The sequence below is a fragment of the Podarcis tiliguerta genome (genome assembly GCF_965153285.1).
Source record: "Podarcis tiliguerta genome assembly, chromosome: 5".
Lineage (NCBI taxonomy): Eukaryota > Metazoa > Chordata > Lepidosauria > Squamata > Lacertidae > Podarcis > Podarcis tiliguerta.
Genome location: NC_139538.1, coordinates 15,544,190 through 15,563,515, shown reverse-complemented (window position 1 = coordinate 15,563,515; position 19,326 = coordinate 15,544,190). Strand labels below are relative to the sequence as shown.

At 42.5% G+C, this 19,326-nt stretch overlaps 1 protein-coding gene across 13 annotated transcripts in view; it reads right to left on the bottom strand.

Annotated features, from left to right (window-relative positions):
- The window catches only part of LRRC31 (leucine rich repeat containing 31), a 39,862-nt gene that overhangs the window by 7,661 nt on the left and 12,875 nt on the right, over positions 1-19,326 (bottom strand). For 5 of the 13 annotated variants that reach the window (XM_083442186.1, XM_083442187.1, XM_083442188.1 and 2 more), the window contains 7 exons: positions 9,239-9,333; positions 7,246-7,409; positions 4,197-4,436; positions 3,576-3,695; positions 2,612-2,779; positions 1,789-1,956; positions 263-430 (listed from right to left, as the gene is read on the bottom strand). In XM_083442186.1, the coding sequence (XP_083298312.1) occupies positions 263-430; positions 1,789-1,956; positions 2,612-2,779; positions 3,576-3,695; positions 4,197-4,436; positions 7,246-7,409; positions 9,239-9,264 (1,054 nt within the window). In that variant the 5' untranslated portion in view covers positions 9,265-9,333. Of the gene's footprint in view, positions 1-262; positions 431-1,788; positions 1,957-2,611; positions 2,780-3,575; positions 3,696-4,196; positions 4,437-5,577; positions 6,090-7,245; positions 7,410-9,222; positions 9,334-11,913; positions 12,009-13,727; positions 13,801-19,326 lie in introns of those variants that run through there. The other 8 variants (XM_083442182.1, XM_083442183.1, XM_083442181.1 and 5 more) reach the window with 5 other exon arrangements.

Sequence of the window (19,326 nt, the reverse complement as noted above, 5' to 3'; positions counted from 1 at the left end):
GTTTCCCATCTGCAATAGAGGTATAATCATAGAACCTCTGAGTTGGAAGGGACTCAAGGGTCAGCTAGTCTAACCCCTGCAATGCAGAATAATATTCATGTACCTTACAGGGTTGCTGTAAGGATTGCAAGAAGATAATGCATCTGAACAGTCAGAAATTCTGTGCACATGCTAAGTATCATTATTACAAGTCCCAGCTACCAAATCATCACCTGCACTTCACCCCCGAAGACACACCCTTGACAGATGCCAACCAACTTACCTAAACACTTGAATCCATCTAGTTTTAACCCACACCTGTTCAGATTAAGTACTTTCAGTCCTGAGACATGCTGTAATTCCTGGGCAATACTCTCCAGGCTATATCCTATCTTTTTGTTAATTGACAGATCCAGTACTTCAAGGCTGTGGATTTTGTAGAGCTGCTGAGCTGAAAAGAAGCCAAGGGATGAACTGGTCACAACGTATTCAGAGCAGATAATGGAAATGTAATAAATTTAAAATAGGTTTATTATTAGGAAATCAGGGCACTTGGAATTTAAAACAAAACAAGAAGGTAGTTCTAAATCCAATCGAAAAAGGAAATATTATTTGCCTCACGATAAATAAATGGGCAATAATTTCATTTATCCAGTTTCTAAATATTCTTTTTAAGGTCATGTCCAAGATGTAGTTATCTGGATGTTGTCTGGACTCCCTAGAATAACCACATAACCTTTATGTATGCATCTGTCTTAACAGGAAGTGAGCAGAGGGAGGGAGGGAGGAAGAGATACTACACATACCTCATTTTAAAATTTAACCCCTTTAGGATTTGAAAAAGCCTATCCTTCGTGACAAACATGAACTAGTCAATACCTCACACATCTTGAGAGACTGCCCATGCTTCTCAAAAGCCAATCAGACAACATATGCCAATTATGAAGTTTCCTTCCTCATGCTAATGAATGTTAATTTGCCTTAAAGGTAAAGGACCCCTGACAGCTAAGTCCAGTCACAAACGACTCTGGGGTTGCAGTGCTCATCTCGCTTTACTGGCCAAGGGAGCCGGCATTTGTCCTCAGACAGTTTTTCCAGGTAATGTGGCCAGCAATACTAAGCCGCTTCTGTCGAAACCAGAGCTGCGCACGGAAATGCCGTTTACCTTCCCACCGGAGCAGTACCTATTTATCTACTTGCACTTTGACATGCTTTCCAACTGCTAGGTTGGCAGGAGCTGGGACCGAACAAAGGGAGCTTAAACTCATTTAAATGTTGAACCAGTAAGGGAAAAATTTTCAAATGTTGATTTGATCGAACTAACTATATCTTTTGATACACCTCCCTAGCCATTTCTCGTTTATATCGTGCTATTCATTTTCATGACATTAAAATGTTTTAAATTGTTTTTAACAGGTTCTTATTTATGATATTAATATTTATTGCAAAGTGCTTCGAGGTTTTACACCATACTATAATCAAGCAGTTTGTAGATTTTATCAAATAAATAAACAATGCTTTCATCTCAATCACCAGTGCAAGAAACCAATGAAATAAGTTACTTGCTGAAAGCCACAATAATGACCGTATGGGAAAATTTGGGGAGGCACAATACAAACCATATTTGAAGCCCCCTAACTCATAAATCACAGGGCACAACCTGCCAGTTTTCACACAAATTCTTTAACGCATTCAAGTGCAGCAGGTTTAAAATCTTGATTCCATACAAAGTGGTATTTGGTCTGATAGCTAAATAAAATGCTAAAACAGTATTCAAAGCTGCTACATCACTATGCCATGGGCTCTTACCTAGTGATTCACCATCTTCAGAAGTTAGACTGCAATCCATCACTTTTAGTGTTTTGAGTTTATGGTCTTTGGGGATTTTTTGGATTAGAAGAAAAAGCTTCCCACCAATGTTGGTATTCCATGATAAATCTAGTGTTTCAAGGTGAGGAATTACTTCAAGCGCTTCCCCTGTAAATAAGCATTTGATACTATTTTATACATTGATTTGAAGAAGCAGAAGACAATAATGATCGCATCATACTTTTTCACTATTTAAACTTTGGTTTAAGAACATGCAAGAATGTAATAATTTCAGGTACATACACAGGTTTGTGTACCCAATTACAGCCCTACTTCAACAAGCTCATATTTGCATAGTCTGGATGCAGCCTTAGGGCTAATCCACATTTACCTTTCCTCTGCTCTTTCCAGGCACAGTCTGCATGCTAAAGCTCTTTAAAGCTCTGCACTTTAAAGTGTTTGAGTGCTCCCCCTTTTTGCTCCAGAGCTTTCCCCACAAAAACCCGCTCTTTTAACACTCAGTAGGAACAAACGTCAATCCACAGTTAACCAGAACTGACACTTACTCCAACTGAGGGCTGAAGAGAGGTTTTGCTGGGAAAACTCCAGGGCAAAAAAATCAACACACCTGGGCACGGTGCTTTAAGCGCAGATCTGTGCCTGGAAAGAGCGGGGCAAAAGGTAAGTGTGGACAAGCCCTGTGTCTGAAATGGAATTGCAGGACTAGGTCCCCGCAATCCAGATTAGAATTTACCTAGATCTCTAATGAAATAACCCACTGTAATAACCTCTCGGAGTAAGTTATGCAATTACTGGATGATACCTAAAAACGAAAGATCCATGGCTGTGAGTCTGCAGTTGTTCAGTCGGAGGACTTTCAGCTCTTGCAGACATTTGAACGGAAGGGTAAGAGACTTTAATGTCCCTCCTATTAAATCATTCCAGGAAAGATCAATCTCTTCCAGGCCTGGCAGCAAATGTATTATGGCAACTAGGGGAGAAAGCAGAGTGAGAGATAAACCACTGCTGATATACGTGGAGGCGGCATGACTGAACTGTGTGTGCACATTAAGGTTTATTGAGGCAGGTACGAAAAGCTGCAAGGTACTATTGGTACTACAAGTAACTCTGTGTAGCTTTGTTCTTACATCTACAAAGAAGGGGGTGGGGGTTCATATTTTAAGACTAAGATGGCTCCAATCCATTCATCTCTTCCATGCGTCTGGGAAGTCAAGTGGCAGCAGGGAGGTGACCAAAGAAGAGAACCTCCAGCCTGCAGACCAAACTTCATCCACCAGCCCTCCTCATTTGGTCCATGAGGTCAACTGAGGCAGGTCCCACCCATCCAGCATAACTCTTATATAATGCCATGTGTGTTGTGGGGAGCAGATATGGCCAGGACTTGGCAGAAAGCGGCTTTGCAGGGGCTACCAACTTTTGTAATTGTTTAGATATTTTGATTATATTAAGGGGCTATATTTTAAAATAAATAAATAAACACCCATAGCTGTTGCCAACAGATTGTGATTAGGGCAGAGGGCTGTCTCCATACACTGTGCATTGAGCTCAGAAAATCCTTTTGGCATACCTCAGCTCAGAGTAAATTCCTGACTGCCGAAGCTTGCTTTCCCTTTTGCAAGTGAGCCTAAATTTTCATCTATGCATGCAAATGACTACATGTAGATTTTATGTAAATTTGTGCCATAGGACTGTGCGCTCAAGTATTTAACAATGCCTCTGAAGCCATTACTAGGGTGAAAAAAATACGTATCAAAATGTATACTCACCCAGCTCCATTATATCTGTTGTACTTAATGCACAATTATTTAAGTCCAAAACCTTGCTAGAGGGCTGTTTGCCCAATTTCCCCAGGAAATTCTGGACTCTTTGCGGACACAGCATTGAGTCTGTGGAACCAAGACAACGGAAATGTAGTGACCTGAATGGTTTTCAACAATCCCAACATTTGCTGAAAACCAACCAAACCATGCTTCTGATCATGCAGGAGACTCTCTCCTGGTAGATCATGAACATATATTTCGTAATCATCGTTAACATGGAAAACGCCTTCACAGCTGCTGCACAGCAGTTCTACATCTTCACCTGATGACTCCAAAATCTTGTTTCTGGTCAGTTACTGCCAGTTCACACTCTATTAGTATATATGTGAAATAACTTTTTGCCCCAATGTGCACCACTGTACACTTGCTTACATGGAATTCCATTTGCCAACTGACTGCCCATTCACCCAGTTTGGAGTTCCTCACAATCCCGTTTGCAAAACATTGGGACAACATGGTGGGTGAAAATGCTACATCTGTCTTCACTCACAGAGAACTACTCTTGGAGCACAGGCCCCCTGGGCAGACAGTCCCTGTTCTTCAAGTGCACTTTCATATCACTATTACCTGGTGCAGGGAAAATCTGCTCCACCATTTGAGTTTCTAAACAGGAATCATTCATTTTGTGTCCTCTGCTTTCTTTTCCACTTTCCTCTTTGGATTCTTCATGGTCTGAGCCCTGATACTTTTCGCATCCCCCTTTCTCCGCAGAGGGTTTTTTCTTCTGGATCTGACTTCTAAAGAAGTTGAATGGGGATCTCTGAAAAAAGCCATCTGCAGCCTTTTCTGTGCTTGTCCACTTTGCGCCTTTCCGAGGAGAGAGAGAAAGAGAGGCAGAAATTGTCTTTCGGGTAGCACTTGCTCTTGAGCCTGCCTTAAAAACAAGGCAGAGAAGGCCATGCACTGTGTACTATGTACGCCCACACAATTTCATCGTAAGAGAAAGTTCAGAATGTATTGCGACTCCTGCCACGGTATGTACATAGTTATTACTTCCTAGCCATGTCTTCTTATTTTTCTGTATTTCTACACTGTCCAATCATCAAGGTCCTCTGGGCCATTCACAAACAAAAATACATTTAATCACAACAAAACATTTATGGAAACCATATCAATATAACCGTAATAAAAGCACGGGCACCAAGGACAGGGAGAAATTCAGTTTGTATTTAAAGGCAAACTTACCTTTAAGTTTGGGAATTTTTTACTTTGTGGGGTGTGTGATACTGTGCTTTGAAGCCTGGGTTGTTGGGACTTCAAATTGCAATGCAGAGTTGATTGAAAGCCCTGTTGCAAACAGTCCCACACTGCTCTTTAAGGCTCTGAAAACCAGCTGAAGGGTGGTGGGAGCACACCTTGTTCTGGCAAAGGAACAATCAAGAGCTCACTTTAAGCTCCTGATTCTTCCTTTGCAATACCCATAGCAAACCTGAAATCACATATGGCATCAGGTGTGAGGGAGGTGGGCATGGTTTGGAGACCAAATCTGGCATAAAAGCCAAAGGTTCCCCGCCCCATCATATAATATTTATGCTTGCTAACTACTGAGCATTTTGATCTGTTGGTTGCACCTGTTTTTAAGCATTGCTCCCTGAGTTCTTGGGACAGAGTATGCTAAAGCTTAAAATACCGTATTTTTTGCTCTATAAGACTCACTTTTTTCCTCCTAAAAAGTAAAGGGAAATGTGTGTGCGTCTTAGGGAGCAAATGCAGGCTGCGCAGCTATCCCAGAAGCCACAACAGCAAGAGGGATTGCTGCTTTCGCTGCGCAGCGATCCCTCTTGTTGTTCTGGCTTCTGAGTTTCAGAATAATTTTTTTTCTTGTTTTACTCCTCCAAAAACTAGGTGCGTCTTGTGGTCTGGTGCGTCTTATAGAGCGAAAAATACGGTACATAATACAGAATAAGCATTGCCAGAGGTTTTTAAGAGATACAGTAAAACAACCTACCTTCAGCTTCCATTTTTTTTTAATCGAAGGGTTGTTTTACCTTTCCAAGTATTTTCATGGCTTATGAAAAAAATCAGCTTTGATGCTGATCATCCTTTGAGTTTGTTCTTGATTCAGTTCCAGTTGCTTTATTGCTTGTCTTCAGACACTTTCTGTTCTTATATTAGCTTTCTCATGCAATATTCTTGATTTGGTGTGATGGTGAAGCAGCGACATACGCTCTTCAGAAGAACTGCAGAGTTCAAAAGTATTTTCAAGGGAGATGATGGTCCAGTGGAAAACATTACCGTAACTTTTTTTTTTATGCGTCTTTTCAACGGTTTTGCCCAACTACCTCCTTGAACATTTCATTTGAACAGTCTGGTCAGCATGTTTTGTGCAGTGGGGTAGGATCATTCGAAGAGAAAAGAGGAAGTAGTTGTGTAGACTTTGATACCGGAGCCTCTTACATGTGACGGATTGCTGGCAGCTGGGAAGGCTGAGTCACTTTATAGCTCAAATTACAAGACTACCTGAAGAAAAAAAGGATCGTTGTATTCCCTTTTAAAAGTAACACTGATGGAGTCTGGGAAAAGCCAAGAGATCAAATAGCTAGCATACTTCTGTGAAGATAAAGCTATGAAGCAATATTACTACAGTGTTTTCATTTCCCAAAAATATCTTATACCTATTGTGATTTAGTCTTCACAGTTAGTCCTCATAGTTATGGTAGGATTCATAATGAAATCTGCCAAAATCTTTTGAAGAGAGTGATCTGCCAGAAAAATGCTCTGTTTCTTCTGGCCACAATTACTTCTGCCATTAATGTAGCACATTATTTATTTTAAAATTTACAAAGGTCTTTGTCATTTCTACTATGTTTGCACGGACAAAATTCATTTAATTTTTTTCCCATTAGGTTTTCACACAAAACATCTTAAGAACATTCTTATTCTTCTGTGACTTCCCATATCACTGCAATGACAAAATTCCTATTAAGCAGATCACTATCATTCCATTTTACAGATTCAGAATTGAGGCTGAGAAATGAGTGACTTGTCCAAGGGCCAAGACATATGGTATCTAAACTCAGTGCTTTTTCAAAGACAAAGGCACAATTCTTGCCCAGCTGGTGCTTTAGAAGGCAAAATCTGTTGGAGCATCTGTCCTGTTATGTCCCCTCCCAGACCCACAGATGTTAATCTGTGGCCCTTCTCTGAGGATGGTTTGGAGGGTGGTGACAAGGGCCTTTTCAGTTGTAGCCCTCTGCTTGTGGAATGCTTTCCCCAGTCAGATCCGCCTGGTGCCTGGATAAACATCCTTTTGGTGCCAGGTATTTACTTATCTCTTCTCCCATGCATTTGAGAGATGATTTATTGGATGACATTTTTTGTTGCCAAAGCTTTTGCAGTTTTAACAGGTCTTTAGGGAATTTTGTATGGTTTTATTGTAATATATTGGGTACACCCTTCATTTCTTTTTGATTTCGTGTTATGCCTTATGTTTTTAAATCTTTGTAAGCTGCTTAGAAACTTTTTACATAGCAAATGCCTAATAAATTGAATTGTTAATGATAGCAATGCAAAAATGTATCTGTCTTTGAATCTAAGAATAAAAAGTAAGAATTACTAGTTGAAGATTCAGGAAAAAATGGGAGTAGCACATCAGATGAACTCATTGGATACTCACTTTTCCACTGCACACCCATGAGATGAAGCGCCAGAAAGTCAAGGAACACACCAAAGTATTGCAGAGATTTCAGTGCAGAGCAACCAAGAGGTGATGGATTGATGAAGGAGTGTGTACATAGCACACTGGTTGAAAGACGGGTAATGTTGGGTAAATACATCATTCTGCAAATATACAAAGGGTGTGAACACACAGGACAAGAAAAAGTTAACTCTGGGGATGTACAGAGTTATGGAATAGCAAAAGACCGAAGGCAGTGGGCAGCTGTATTTGGTCTTCAGAACCTCAAGCTTGGCTTAGTCTCTTGCAAGAATCTCCAAGAGACCCCATTCCTTCCAAACAGGCCTGGTTAACAGATGATGTACTTATTTTCTTTATTTTCTGATGCCTCCAGTTTTGTGGCGGATACTGTATTCATTCAGCTGGTATCATCTTCTGCATTTCACATAGAAATGGTGATCACACAACTTTGCCAGTATGTACGTTAACATCTCCAGAACTTTACCATTTGAAAGATGAGATGTGCAGCAATACTAAAATGTGCAGCCTTATATGATATCGCAGTAATCCAGAAACACAATGGACCATTGGTCCAACCAGCACAATATTGTCTGCACTGATTGGCAGTGTCTCCCCAGAGTTTGAGACTAGGAATTTCATTTCCAGTCCTATCTGGAGATGCCAGGGATTGACCTTTTGCTTGCACCTGTTCTGAGTTACGGCTCTTCCCCTTTCGCATGTGAAAATGGGTACCTAATCACTGGAAGTGAGCTACCTGGCCACCAGGTTCATGCAGCACGAGACCTTTTAATCTCTGGTTGAGGAGGCACTGCCTGGTTAGCCTGTAGCTCCAGCAATGGTGCGGTGGGAAGGCAATGAAGTTAACTGCCCCTTCCCATGGCTTCAGTTAGTATTGAGCTGTCCAAGAGGAGATGCTCCAGCCCCAGAAATGAAATCATGATGAGGGAGCTGTTTCCCCATATAATTGTGGAACCTTTAAAAAGCAGCGGTTGTTGGATAGTTGTTGAGGACGGGCTGTAGCTCACAGGTAGAGCTTCTGCTTTGCATGCAGAAGGTCCTGAGTTCAATCCTTGGCATCTCCAAGTGGGGCTGGGGGAGACCCCATCTGAAAGCCTGCCAGACATAAGAACAACCTGCTGGATCAGTCCAATGGCCCATCCGGTCCAGCATCCTGTTCTCACAGTGACCACCCAGATGCCTATGGGAAGCCAGTGAGCAGAGCATGACACACACATTACTACTCTCCCCTCTTGTGGTTTCCAGCAGCTAGTATTCAGAAGCATTGATGCCTACCCACTTGGCCCATGACACTGTTTGGGCCAAGCACACCTGCCCTAAACCTAAAAATTGAGGCTAGTATTGTACTGTGCTTGGAAGCTCCAACCATCAGCTGTGGATGACACTGAGTTCAATAGAACAATGGTCTGACTCTATATGGTGTGTTCTACAAGCTAGAGATAACATAGTGGTCTAGGCATTGCAGCACTCACCTCTGCTTACACTACAGAGGGACAGGACTGGGGGTATATCTGGGTTATCAGGCCATGCTTTTGTAGGAATAATATAGTCAGAAAGGGAATGCTAGTGACTATTTTCCTTTCTCAAAGACACGCAGGACATTCTTTTCCAAAAGCATGTTTTACTCAGGTGCTGAACTCTGCAACTATGATAAGGTCTTGTGCTTTCTTGTGTGATTTTCAGAAGAAAACCTAGCTTCCAAATGCACAAGGAAACAGGTTTCATAAGTTGTCTTGCATTCACATCGTTCAAAGCACAGAAGCCTTTACAATGGAAGTTATCAAGTTACTAATGACTGATTTCAAGGAGGGCAGATTCTGGCCACGGAACTGCTTGGGTGTTTCTTGTGTACACACCATCTACAAATATATTCCTTCCACTTCGTCACCATGATATGCCAGAAGGGGAAGGGACTAGGTGGACAGAAGAAGGACCGACCCTTAATGGGGACAACCTCGTTAGCTGCATCCCACGCAGCATCCTCCTTTGAAAGATTAGCGTGGATTTTTGTACTTTGCCTCATCATGACTCCTTAATCCGGCATATAGTCTAAGGGAATAATGCCATTAGAGGATTAATGCCACAAGTTGATTTGAAAAAAAGGATTTGCAAACACCAAAATCCTATATTGCATGCACTTAATCATGAAGTATTATTTTGAGGATTTCCTTTTCAGTTTAGTAGTGAGTCTAGTCCAGCCTAGGTGGTACTTCCCAAGAAGACACTCAGTTCTGCCATCTCAACATAAAAGTTTACAGTTCAAGGGCAAAGAGCCCTCTATAGTATCAGACATACCCTCCAACATTTCTCTGAGGAAAATAGGGACGTCCTATTCTACTATTTGGTCCTATTTGACCAAATTGCGGGAGGCAGTGGAAGACAGGAGTGCCTGGCGTGCTTTGGTCCATGGGGTCACGAAGAGTCAGACACGACTAAACGACTAAACAACAACAACATTCTACATTATTATTTTACTATTTATACCCTGCCCATTTGTCTGGGTTGCCCCAGCCACACAGGTGGCTTCCAACATATTAAAAAAAATCATTAAACATTAATCATTAAAAAAAACCTTTCTTATATAGGGCTGCCTTCATATGGCTTGGGAGTCAAATAACTCCACACCCTTCAACATTTCTCTGATGAAAATAGGGACATCTTAAGGAAAAGCAGGACATTCTGGGATCATATCAGAAACCGGGATGGCTTCTGTAAATCTGGGGCTATCGCTGGAAAATAGGGAAACTTGAAGGGTTTGATCTGATGCACATATATACCGTATTTTTTGCTCTATAAGACTCACTTTTTCCCTCCTAAAAAGTAAGGGGTAATGTGTGTGCGTCTTATGGAGCGAATGCAGGCTGCGCAGCTATCCCAGAAGCCAGAACAGCAAGAGGGATTGCTGCTTTCGCTGCACAGCGATTCCTCTTGCTGTTCTGGCTTCTGAGATTCAGATTTTTTTTTTTTTCTTGTTTTCCTCCTCCAAAAACTAGGTGCACCTTATGGTCTGGTGCGTCTTAAAGAGCGAAAAATATGGTAGTTCCTGTTCAAAGGTGCCTCAGTGTGAAGACAGCAGCTCCAGTCATGTATTGATTTGTGCCTATGGGTCTCACCACCCATGAAAAGAACAAGGAAGATTTTGTTGATGAGAGAGCTCTGTGTATACTCTACCTATGCATTGAAGTTCAGTCCCACCAAAGGAAACCAGATTGGGGCTCATGGATAAGAGCATCAATATTCCCCATGGGAAGGGCTGTTGCTCAGTTGTAGAGCACATGTTTCGCACGTGAAAGGGCTCTAAGGTTTAGTCACTGGCATCTAGCAGTAGGGCTGGGAAAGGCCCCTGCTTGAGACCCTGGAGCAGGGTGGTCCAACTTTTCATACTGAGTGGGCTGCAAGAGTATTTCAATATGGAACCCATGGGCCACACACTGCCTTGTCGCACTGGACAGCGGGAGCCAGGCCAACATTTGATCCCCCCCCCATCTTTCCAGAGCTGGCTAAGCAAGGCACAGGGCTATGGGAAGGAGGTGTGAGGATCTGGCAGGGCCCTAGAGCTCTCCTACCTCCTTTACAAAGCTGGGCTTTGGGAAGGAGGCAGGAGGACTTAAGGACCCTATCAGAGCCCTCATGCCACCTTCCCAAAGCCAGCAGTACAAGGGCTGAAGGCCACAAAAAGAGGCCCTGAGGGCCACTTGCAGCCCTTGGACTATTCATTGGACCACCCTGTCCTGAAGAGTCATTGCAGGTCAATATAGACCAGTTGGAGAGACTATTAATCTGACTTAATATGAGCAGTGGGGGAGGGGGGGCCTTGAAATGTGAAAAAAGTGCTTAAACTTAAACTCTGTGATGTGTTCCTCTCTTACTTGGATGGAAGTAAATCCCATTACATCTGAAAGATGTACAGCCGCAACCACAGGGCGATGATCTCTACGGAGCAGACTTGGAAGGATGAAATATATATAAAGATAAATATATAAAAGGATGTCATATAGAGGAGGGAGAAAGGTTGTTTTCTGCTGCTCCAGAGAAGCAGACACGGAGCAATGGATCCAAACTACAAGAAAGAAGATTCCACCTAAACATTAGGAAGAACTTCCTGACAGTAAGAGCTGTTCGACAGTGGAATTTGCTGCCAAGGAGTGTGGTGGAGTCTCCTTCTTTGGAGGTCTTTAAGCAGAGGCTTGACAACCATATGTCAGGAGTGCTCTGATGGTGTTTCCTGCTTGGCAGGGGGTTGGACTCGATGGCCCTTGTGGTCTATTCCAACTCTATGATTCTATGATTCTAAAGCTTCACCAATAGGGAATGGGGTAGAAAAATTGTGGACAGACAGCAGCCAGAATGGAAACACATCAAACTGTGATGATGTTTACCAGGAATTGCAAAATTGAATTGAAAACAGCAAGAGAATACAACTGCACTGCATTTTAAGCCTGTAATGTGTACTTAGCCTTAGTTTAGTCATGCTAAGGAACCTGTATGTATCTCCTAGTGTTTCTTTACCGACACTGAGGTGCTGATAGGCACATGAAATCCCCATGCCCACAACTGCTCCTTCATTCCCCTTAAGGAATAAAAGGGCTGAGGAAACGAAGGCATTATGCACACAGTACTTTGTCTGACCTTGCATGCCGTCAAATCTGTGCTGGAGAATGTGAGCATGGGGATGGTGTCCCACGGTACATACACTGTTTCCAAGTGATACATCTAAAACACACCTGATATATAAATAAATTGGTGGCTAGAAAATATTTTCCACAGGATACATTACTCTCAATTTTACCCGTGGACCGCCATATGTCCAGATTTTAATTTGCTCTGAACTAATTTTAAGATGTATTTTAATTAATTGATTGCCTGGTTTTATGTTCTTTGTATACTGTGTTAGTTTTATGATGTTTTATGATGGTTTGCACATAACACTAAGCCAAGCTATGGCTCAGTGTGAGTATGTGGGTTCTCAAAGGGAAGCTCAAGGCCACTGTACTCTTCATCAGTCCTGTTTCTGCTCCATTAACTGGAGCTAAGCTATGGTTTGGATTGGTGTGCCATCTGAACCCAGGCACATGGTTTGCCTCATGCCAAACAAACCACAAGCTGTAACCAAGGTTTCTTCTTGGTTTACAAGCTCATGATTTGTCCGGAGGGGACAGACCACGAGTTTGGATGATATGCTAAGCCAAACTACAACATATTTTGTGAGGTAGTGTGAGAACCAGAGAAGGAACATAGTGCCCACGATCTCCTCTCCAGGAACCTGCACTCTCATATGTGTTTGTGCTATGCCATGATTTGAACTGAGTCATTATTTCACTAATCCTTATGATGACCATGTAAAGTAGGTCAATATTATTACCTCCATTGGGGGTATTTTTGAGGCTCATATCCTGAGTTTACAGTCAAGGCAAGCTTTGAAAGAGCTTATTTCCAGCTTCATTGCTCAGCCTGTTAGTTCCTACACTACATTAGCCCTTAATATATCAAAAGTAATCCCCTTGCACTGAAGCATTTGCATGAATAAGTAATCTGATGAGTTCAATCAAGGCCTGCAAGCTACATTAATTGCCAGAGGCTAATTAAAATCATCATGACTAAGGATCACTGATGCTTCCATCTGGAATACAGATGTTTAGCTTGATTAAGGAGAACTCCACTGCCATGGCTGTTTAATAGGTCACATTTTAAATATTACTTATGATGAATATTAATGCCAGCATCACTTTATTTCCAGTTAATGAATCATTAACTAAATAGCGCAATATTAAATATAATTAATATATGGATTTACAGATCACAGTAAAAATACACAGAGATAATACAGTACTAGAGAATTACTATAACTTTGTAGTGTTAACACTGAATTGTTTTAAAATATTGGATGCCCCTGACTTAAGCTCTTAAGGACCAGACTGCATGTGACATGAATCACAAGGTTTGACTTGAGTGCATGATCCCTTCCCTCCCAAAATAGATAGTCCAGCAAGGCCTATCCAGATCTGAATCCTTTGATTGGGTTTAGGGGCTTTAGCCCTTAGCCACTAGCTGTGGCCCTGGTCTCCCTCCCCCCAATACACATTGTGGATGAGGGAGAGTCCTGAGGCTTGAAGGGCCATATTTTGCTCTCAGGCCTGAGGTTCCCCACCCTTGACATAAAAGGAGCCCAGCTGGAGTGGGCCCACAGATCTACCTAGTTTAGCATCCTTTTCTCAAGAGCTGCCTGCCAGATGCATCTGGAAGCACACAAGCCAAGCATGAAGTTGACATTCCTCTTTTCCTCTCTTAGCAGGAAGTGCCCTGGGCAGTATTGTAGAGCAGAGATTCTGATCCTTCTTTCTCACCAATGAACCAGAAGGCTAAAATTTTGTTGAACTTTTTGAGAAAGGTTTTAAGACACCGCAGGTGGCGCTGTGGGTGAAACCACAGAGCCTAGGACTTACCGATCAGAAGGTCGGTGGTTCAAATCCCCGCGACGGGGTGAGCTCTTGTCGCTCGGTCCCTGCTCCTGCCAACCTAGCAGTTCAAAAGCATGTCAAAGTGCAAGTAGATAAGTAGGTACTGCTCCGGCAGGAAGGTAAATGGCATTTCCGTGCGCTGCTCTGGTTCGCCAGAAGCAGCTTAGTCATGCTGGCCACATGACCCAGAAGCTGTACACCGGCTCCCTTGGCCAATAAAGCGAGATGAGCGCTGCAACCCCAGAGTCGGCCACAACTGGACCTAATGGTCAGTGGTCCCTTTACTTTTACCTTTAAGCAGGTTTAGTGATTTGAACTAGGTAGGTTTTAGTGATTGTGCTGAGCAGATGTCAGATGATGTCCCTTTTCATAGTTTCAAGTGAAATGTGAATGTATTCTCTATGTGTCCCTAGAAACTAAGAAAATGCCCTGGCACTTTTGAAAGAGAAACGTTAAGGAAGCAAATGCAAATATATGGAAAGCAGGTTTGGAACAGCAATAAAGTGCAATGACCAGATCTTCAGACAGAGGCTTGTGTCTCAGTACAGATAGTCAGAAGAGGATGTTTGAATAAAGTGACCTTTTAAAAAAAAAAATAGCCACAGGAAAGATCCAAGAATGATAAAAACTGGATTTTAAGCTCTTTTGCAGCAACTCTGTTGCACATGCCAACCAGAATGCCACAATTAAGGCAGACAAGAATTAACCTAGGGAGTGTAAAAAAGAAACAGAAAAGCACGCAAGTCCTGCTGGGCTGTTAAGAAGCAATTAATTCAGGTCTCCAGAAAAGCTCATCTGTCTGACATTCCCACCCACATGTATGTTTGAACTTAAGAGCATTGTGGTCACTGTTGCCAAGCAGCTTGACAAAGCTTACCCATTGTATTAGATCCAAGCACCATCTAGAATTAAATAAGGTGACTGGAATCAGTAATGGGGGTGGAAGCAGGGCAGTAAACTGAAACTCAGTCCCAAGAAGATGAGGATTTTGTTGGTAGCTCTTTGTTCAAGAAGATGGTATTCAAGATGTCTCAGATAGGACTGCACTTTCCCTAAAGAATCAGATTAATAGGGCTGGGCGTACTCCTGGATGCAGCTTTGACACTGGAAGCCTAGGTAAGCTTGGTAGCCTCTGCAACAAAGAACCACTTGCATCCTCTCCCGGGTAGAGATAACCTGTCCACAGTCATACATGCACCAGTATAATCTAGGGTTGACTGCTGTAATTTGTTGTACAGTACATGGGCCTGCGTTTGAAGACCATCCAGAAACTTTGGTTAGTTCAAAAAGTGGCCACTAGGCCAGGGGTGGCTAATCTGTGGCCCTCCTGCTGGATTACATTTCCCACCATCCCTGACTTTTGATCATGCTGGCTGAGCTAGTTGGAAGTTGGAGCCCAAGAACGCCTGGAAGGCCAGATGCTTCATACTCCAGAGCCAGGCTGTTGACTGGGACCAGTTGGAAGTATATCTCCCTAGTATTGAAAGAACTTCTCTGGGTTCCACTCTGCCTGCCTGTATATGGTGGTGGGTTGGCAAAACTACTGGCTTCATTTCATTATTTATTATTTAGTCCCTGCTCCCCCAATTGCAGCAAATATTATGTGTGTGGAACCTGTTTTAATTCTAAACCTATCTGATAGTGGAAGGGTAATGCCTCTCTCTTGCGGAATTTCATGGTAGTTTCTGTCAGGAACCAGCCTAAGTTCCCTGTTTTACGAGGCTAGAGTCTATTGGACCTTGGCTCACAGCAATGACTTCATCAATCTGTAATGGAGCTAGAAGGCCTCTATGCCTGCTGATGGCCCTGTGATGAGTTCCTGGCTCTCATTGCCCTCCCAATCCCTGCACTCTCCACAGGATGTGCAAAGCATCAGACCCATACCAGGCAGGCTACCGCAGTCACTGAGCTCAATGGGTAGTATTCTAGGGCTGCCATATGTCCAGATTTTCCTGGACACTACTGGGATTTCACAGACATAAGTGACCACCAGGGGGAATTTCCCAAAGGTAATGGTTTGCCCTGGGTCTTTTGGCATTTTCATTTTTAAAAATGCTTTTTGAAATATGGCAACCCTAAGTATTCAATTAAGTTTTACCCATGGTATACCCGTTAAAATTAATAAATGCAACTAAGTTAAAAAAAAGGTAAAGGGACCTCTGACCGTTAGGTCCAGTCATGGCCGACTCTGGGGTTGCGGTGCTCATCTTGCTTTATTGGCCGAGGGAGCCGACGTACAGCTTCCGGGTCATGCGGCCAGCATGCCTAAGCCGCTTCTGGCAAACCAGAGCAGCGCATGGAAACGCCGTTTACCTTCCCGCCAGAGCGGTACCTATTTATCTACTTGCACTTTGACATGCTTTTGAACTGCTAGGTTAGCAGGAGCAGGGACTGAGCAATGGGAGCTCACCTCGTTGCAGGGATTCAAACCACCAACCTTCTGATTGGCAAGTCCTAGGCTCTGTGGTTTAACCCACAGCGCCACCTGCTTCCCTCGCAACTAAGTTAGGTCCATTGATTTCAATGGGTCTGTGTTGGGCAAAATTTCACTGAATGCCACCTTGTGGTTCAGTTAGATGCATTCCAAGATGGCATGTATGCATGGAGCACACTTAGGACCGCATTATTATACCAGCAGCTACGTTCTCCTGAATGAATCTACGGGGCCCAAATTTGCATAGAATCCTTTTAGGACATGGAACCAATACCAGCTCAAGGGCCACATTCTCGTGTGGGCAACCTTTTGAGTGCCATATGGCATTGGTGGGAGAGGAGAGGAAAATGAAGGCTGAACAATGGTTGTTACTCTTATAGACTCATACAGTAATTTACATTTTACACCCAAACACCTGTCCATCCTCCAACTGACCAAGCAATAGACATGATGACATTTCAGCAGCACTTCCAGCCAGGTAAAAACCCCTGAAGAGGGGATGGTGCATAGCCAGTGAGGGGCGCTGCCAGGCAGAAAGGTCTGGAGGGCTGAATTTGGCTTTCAGGCCTGACATTTCCCTCCCATGCTTTAGGGAGTCAGTGGCACATGACGTCAAAAATTGAGGATCATCTGGTAGCATCATCTGGTATAACAGGTGACCCAGTAGATTAATCTTCTGATTAGAGAATGTTTGATTACAAATCCAAGGTACAGGCAGTAAAGCAGTATGCATCATTCCTATGCAAATCTGGTGAACGCAGAAGACGTTTGAGCAAGTACAGTAATAGTAGGAAGTGGCATATAACAAGGTATGCAGGTCTTTTCTGGGGAAGGTCAAAGCCAGACTTCAGTTAGTGAATACTGTACTGAGAAAAGGGAGATCAGGGCAGAGTTAGCCTTGCGTGGGCTGGGCCAAGTTGTCTTCAACTGACTGCAGCCTCCAGTTATAGGTCCTTGGCAAGGGAATGCTTCTCTGAAACCAGACAAGGGGGTGTTGTCAGTATTAATCACCCCAGTTCTAATTGTAATGTGTCATGCTACCTGGAACAGGTAATTTGACCTGTCCCTACATCTCACTAAGAAATGGATAACTTGTGAAGAGGCCCTTAGCATCTCAGTTTAGCCTGAGAGGTGTTAACTAACTGACAGGGAGAATTAAAGAGTAAACTGTGAGCTTGAGCAGTATAACCATCTGATCCGTCTGTTAGCCTCACAGTGTGCTTAACAGCACTTTAATCTTTCCAGCCCAACAGGATAAGTAATTATGGGGCAACAGACCTGTCATGTGGCAGAAATAAACAGCTTCTTAAAAAATCAATTGTGGACTGATAACAGTCAGAACAATTCTGATCATTTTTCTGTTGCCAAGTGCATAATTTCAGGAACGATTCAGATTTTCAGAGGACGCACCAATTGCCTTAAAGACTAACACCAGCTTAACAGGTTAAATGTTAAAATAGGTTTATCAGCTCAGTGGAATGTGCTACTTGTAAGTAATTATGTGTTGTTTTTTTACAGCCCTCCTGAGAGATGGTCTGGGAGAAGGGCCTGTGATGTCAGAGTGGGGAGGGCTTAAAGGCAGGGATGAAGGCTAATCAAGATAAATTGAGTTTGTATTTAAAGCAAAGTCATCGTTAGTTAAGAGTTTTTTGATGGGCTAATCCCAATGTGTCTTAAAAGCCAACCAAGCGACACAACCAGCCTGAAGAAAAGATCCACAGCGAAGTCACAAGCTCTTGGATATTCATGCAATCTTGCCCAGTTTCAAAACTGAGGTCTTGGCAATTGCTGTAAGTATATACATTGGTTAACGATCATAACTTATATGGAACATCAGGGTAATAAAAATGCCAGTTGTTTTAATGTTGCCTGTTGAGAAAGTGGTTGTTTTACATATGGAACCTAGCACCAGAAGTAATGTTCAGATTATCATCTAATATTTATGAATAATTGACATTAATTTAAAATTGTTATTTGTTTTTATTGTGTTTGAGTTATTTTTAGTCTTATAAATGGGATTGGCCAAATGTGGAAAGGCAGGGCACAGATGTTTTAAACAAATAAACAAAATAACAGCTTGTTGAATTTATAGTTCTAATTGTTAGCAATGCTGTAATTATCTCTACATGGTGATGCTATTGTTGTTGTTGTTTAGTCGTGTCCGACTCTTTGGCAATCAGCCTTCTTTATGGTCCAGCTCTCACTTCCATACATCACTACTGGGAAAACCATAGCTTTAACTATACGGACCTTTGTTGGCAAGGTGATGTCTCTGCTTTTTAAGATGCTGTCTAGGTTTGTCATTGCTTTTCTTCCAAGAAGCAGGCATCTTTTAATTTTGTGACTGCTGTCACCATCTGCAGTGATCATGGAGCCCAAGAAAGTAAAATCTCTCACTGCCTCCATTTCTTTCCCTTCTATTTGCCAGGAGGTGATGCTATTAGTGGGGGTACAAAACAAGCAACCTTTCCACAAGTCAGTTAATTTTGAATCCTTGGACTGGATCATGACAAATTTACATCCCATTGATTGTGATGTGTCTACTGTAAGCATTATTCAAGTCTGGATTCACCCCAATTAATTTAAACCAATGTAACTTTACTAACTACAGAAGCCATTTAAACCAAGAACTCCAACTTATGGCTTGAGGATCAATTTGTATAAATTGTCTTTCCCCCTGCTTTTTATTGTAAACCACCCTGAGTACTTTGTTATAGGATTGTATGTAAATACACATCATAATAATTCAAGTATTTTTCTGAGAGAAGGCATGAATGTGGTTGGGATAGGTGCAGAAGTAAGTTCTGGAGCTTTTGTTAAAGGCAGCATATTCTCTGTTGATCCCCATTATCTTACAGGGAATTTGCTGAAGAAGCTACTTAAAATCTCTTTCCCATCAATCTAAACACAAGAAACATTACTCTGAACCTCTCTTACCTAATCTACTATAGCATGCTATGATTCTCGGCTTCACTCACTCAATTTCTGTCTTTGGACAGATCCACACCATACATTTAAAGCACATCCAGCACACATGTAAAGCACATGACTTCCCTTAAAGAATCCTGGGAAGTGAGGCTTGGTAAGTATATGCGAATTGTAGTTCTGGGAGGAGAAAACTACAGTTTCAAGAATTCTTTGAGGAGGAGC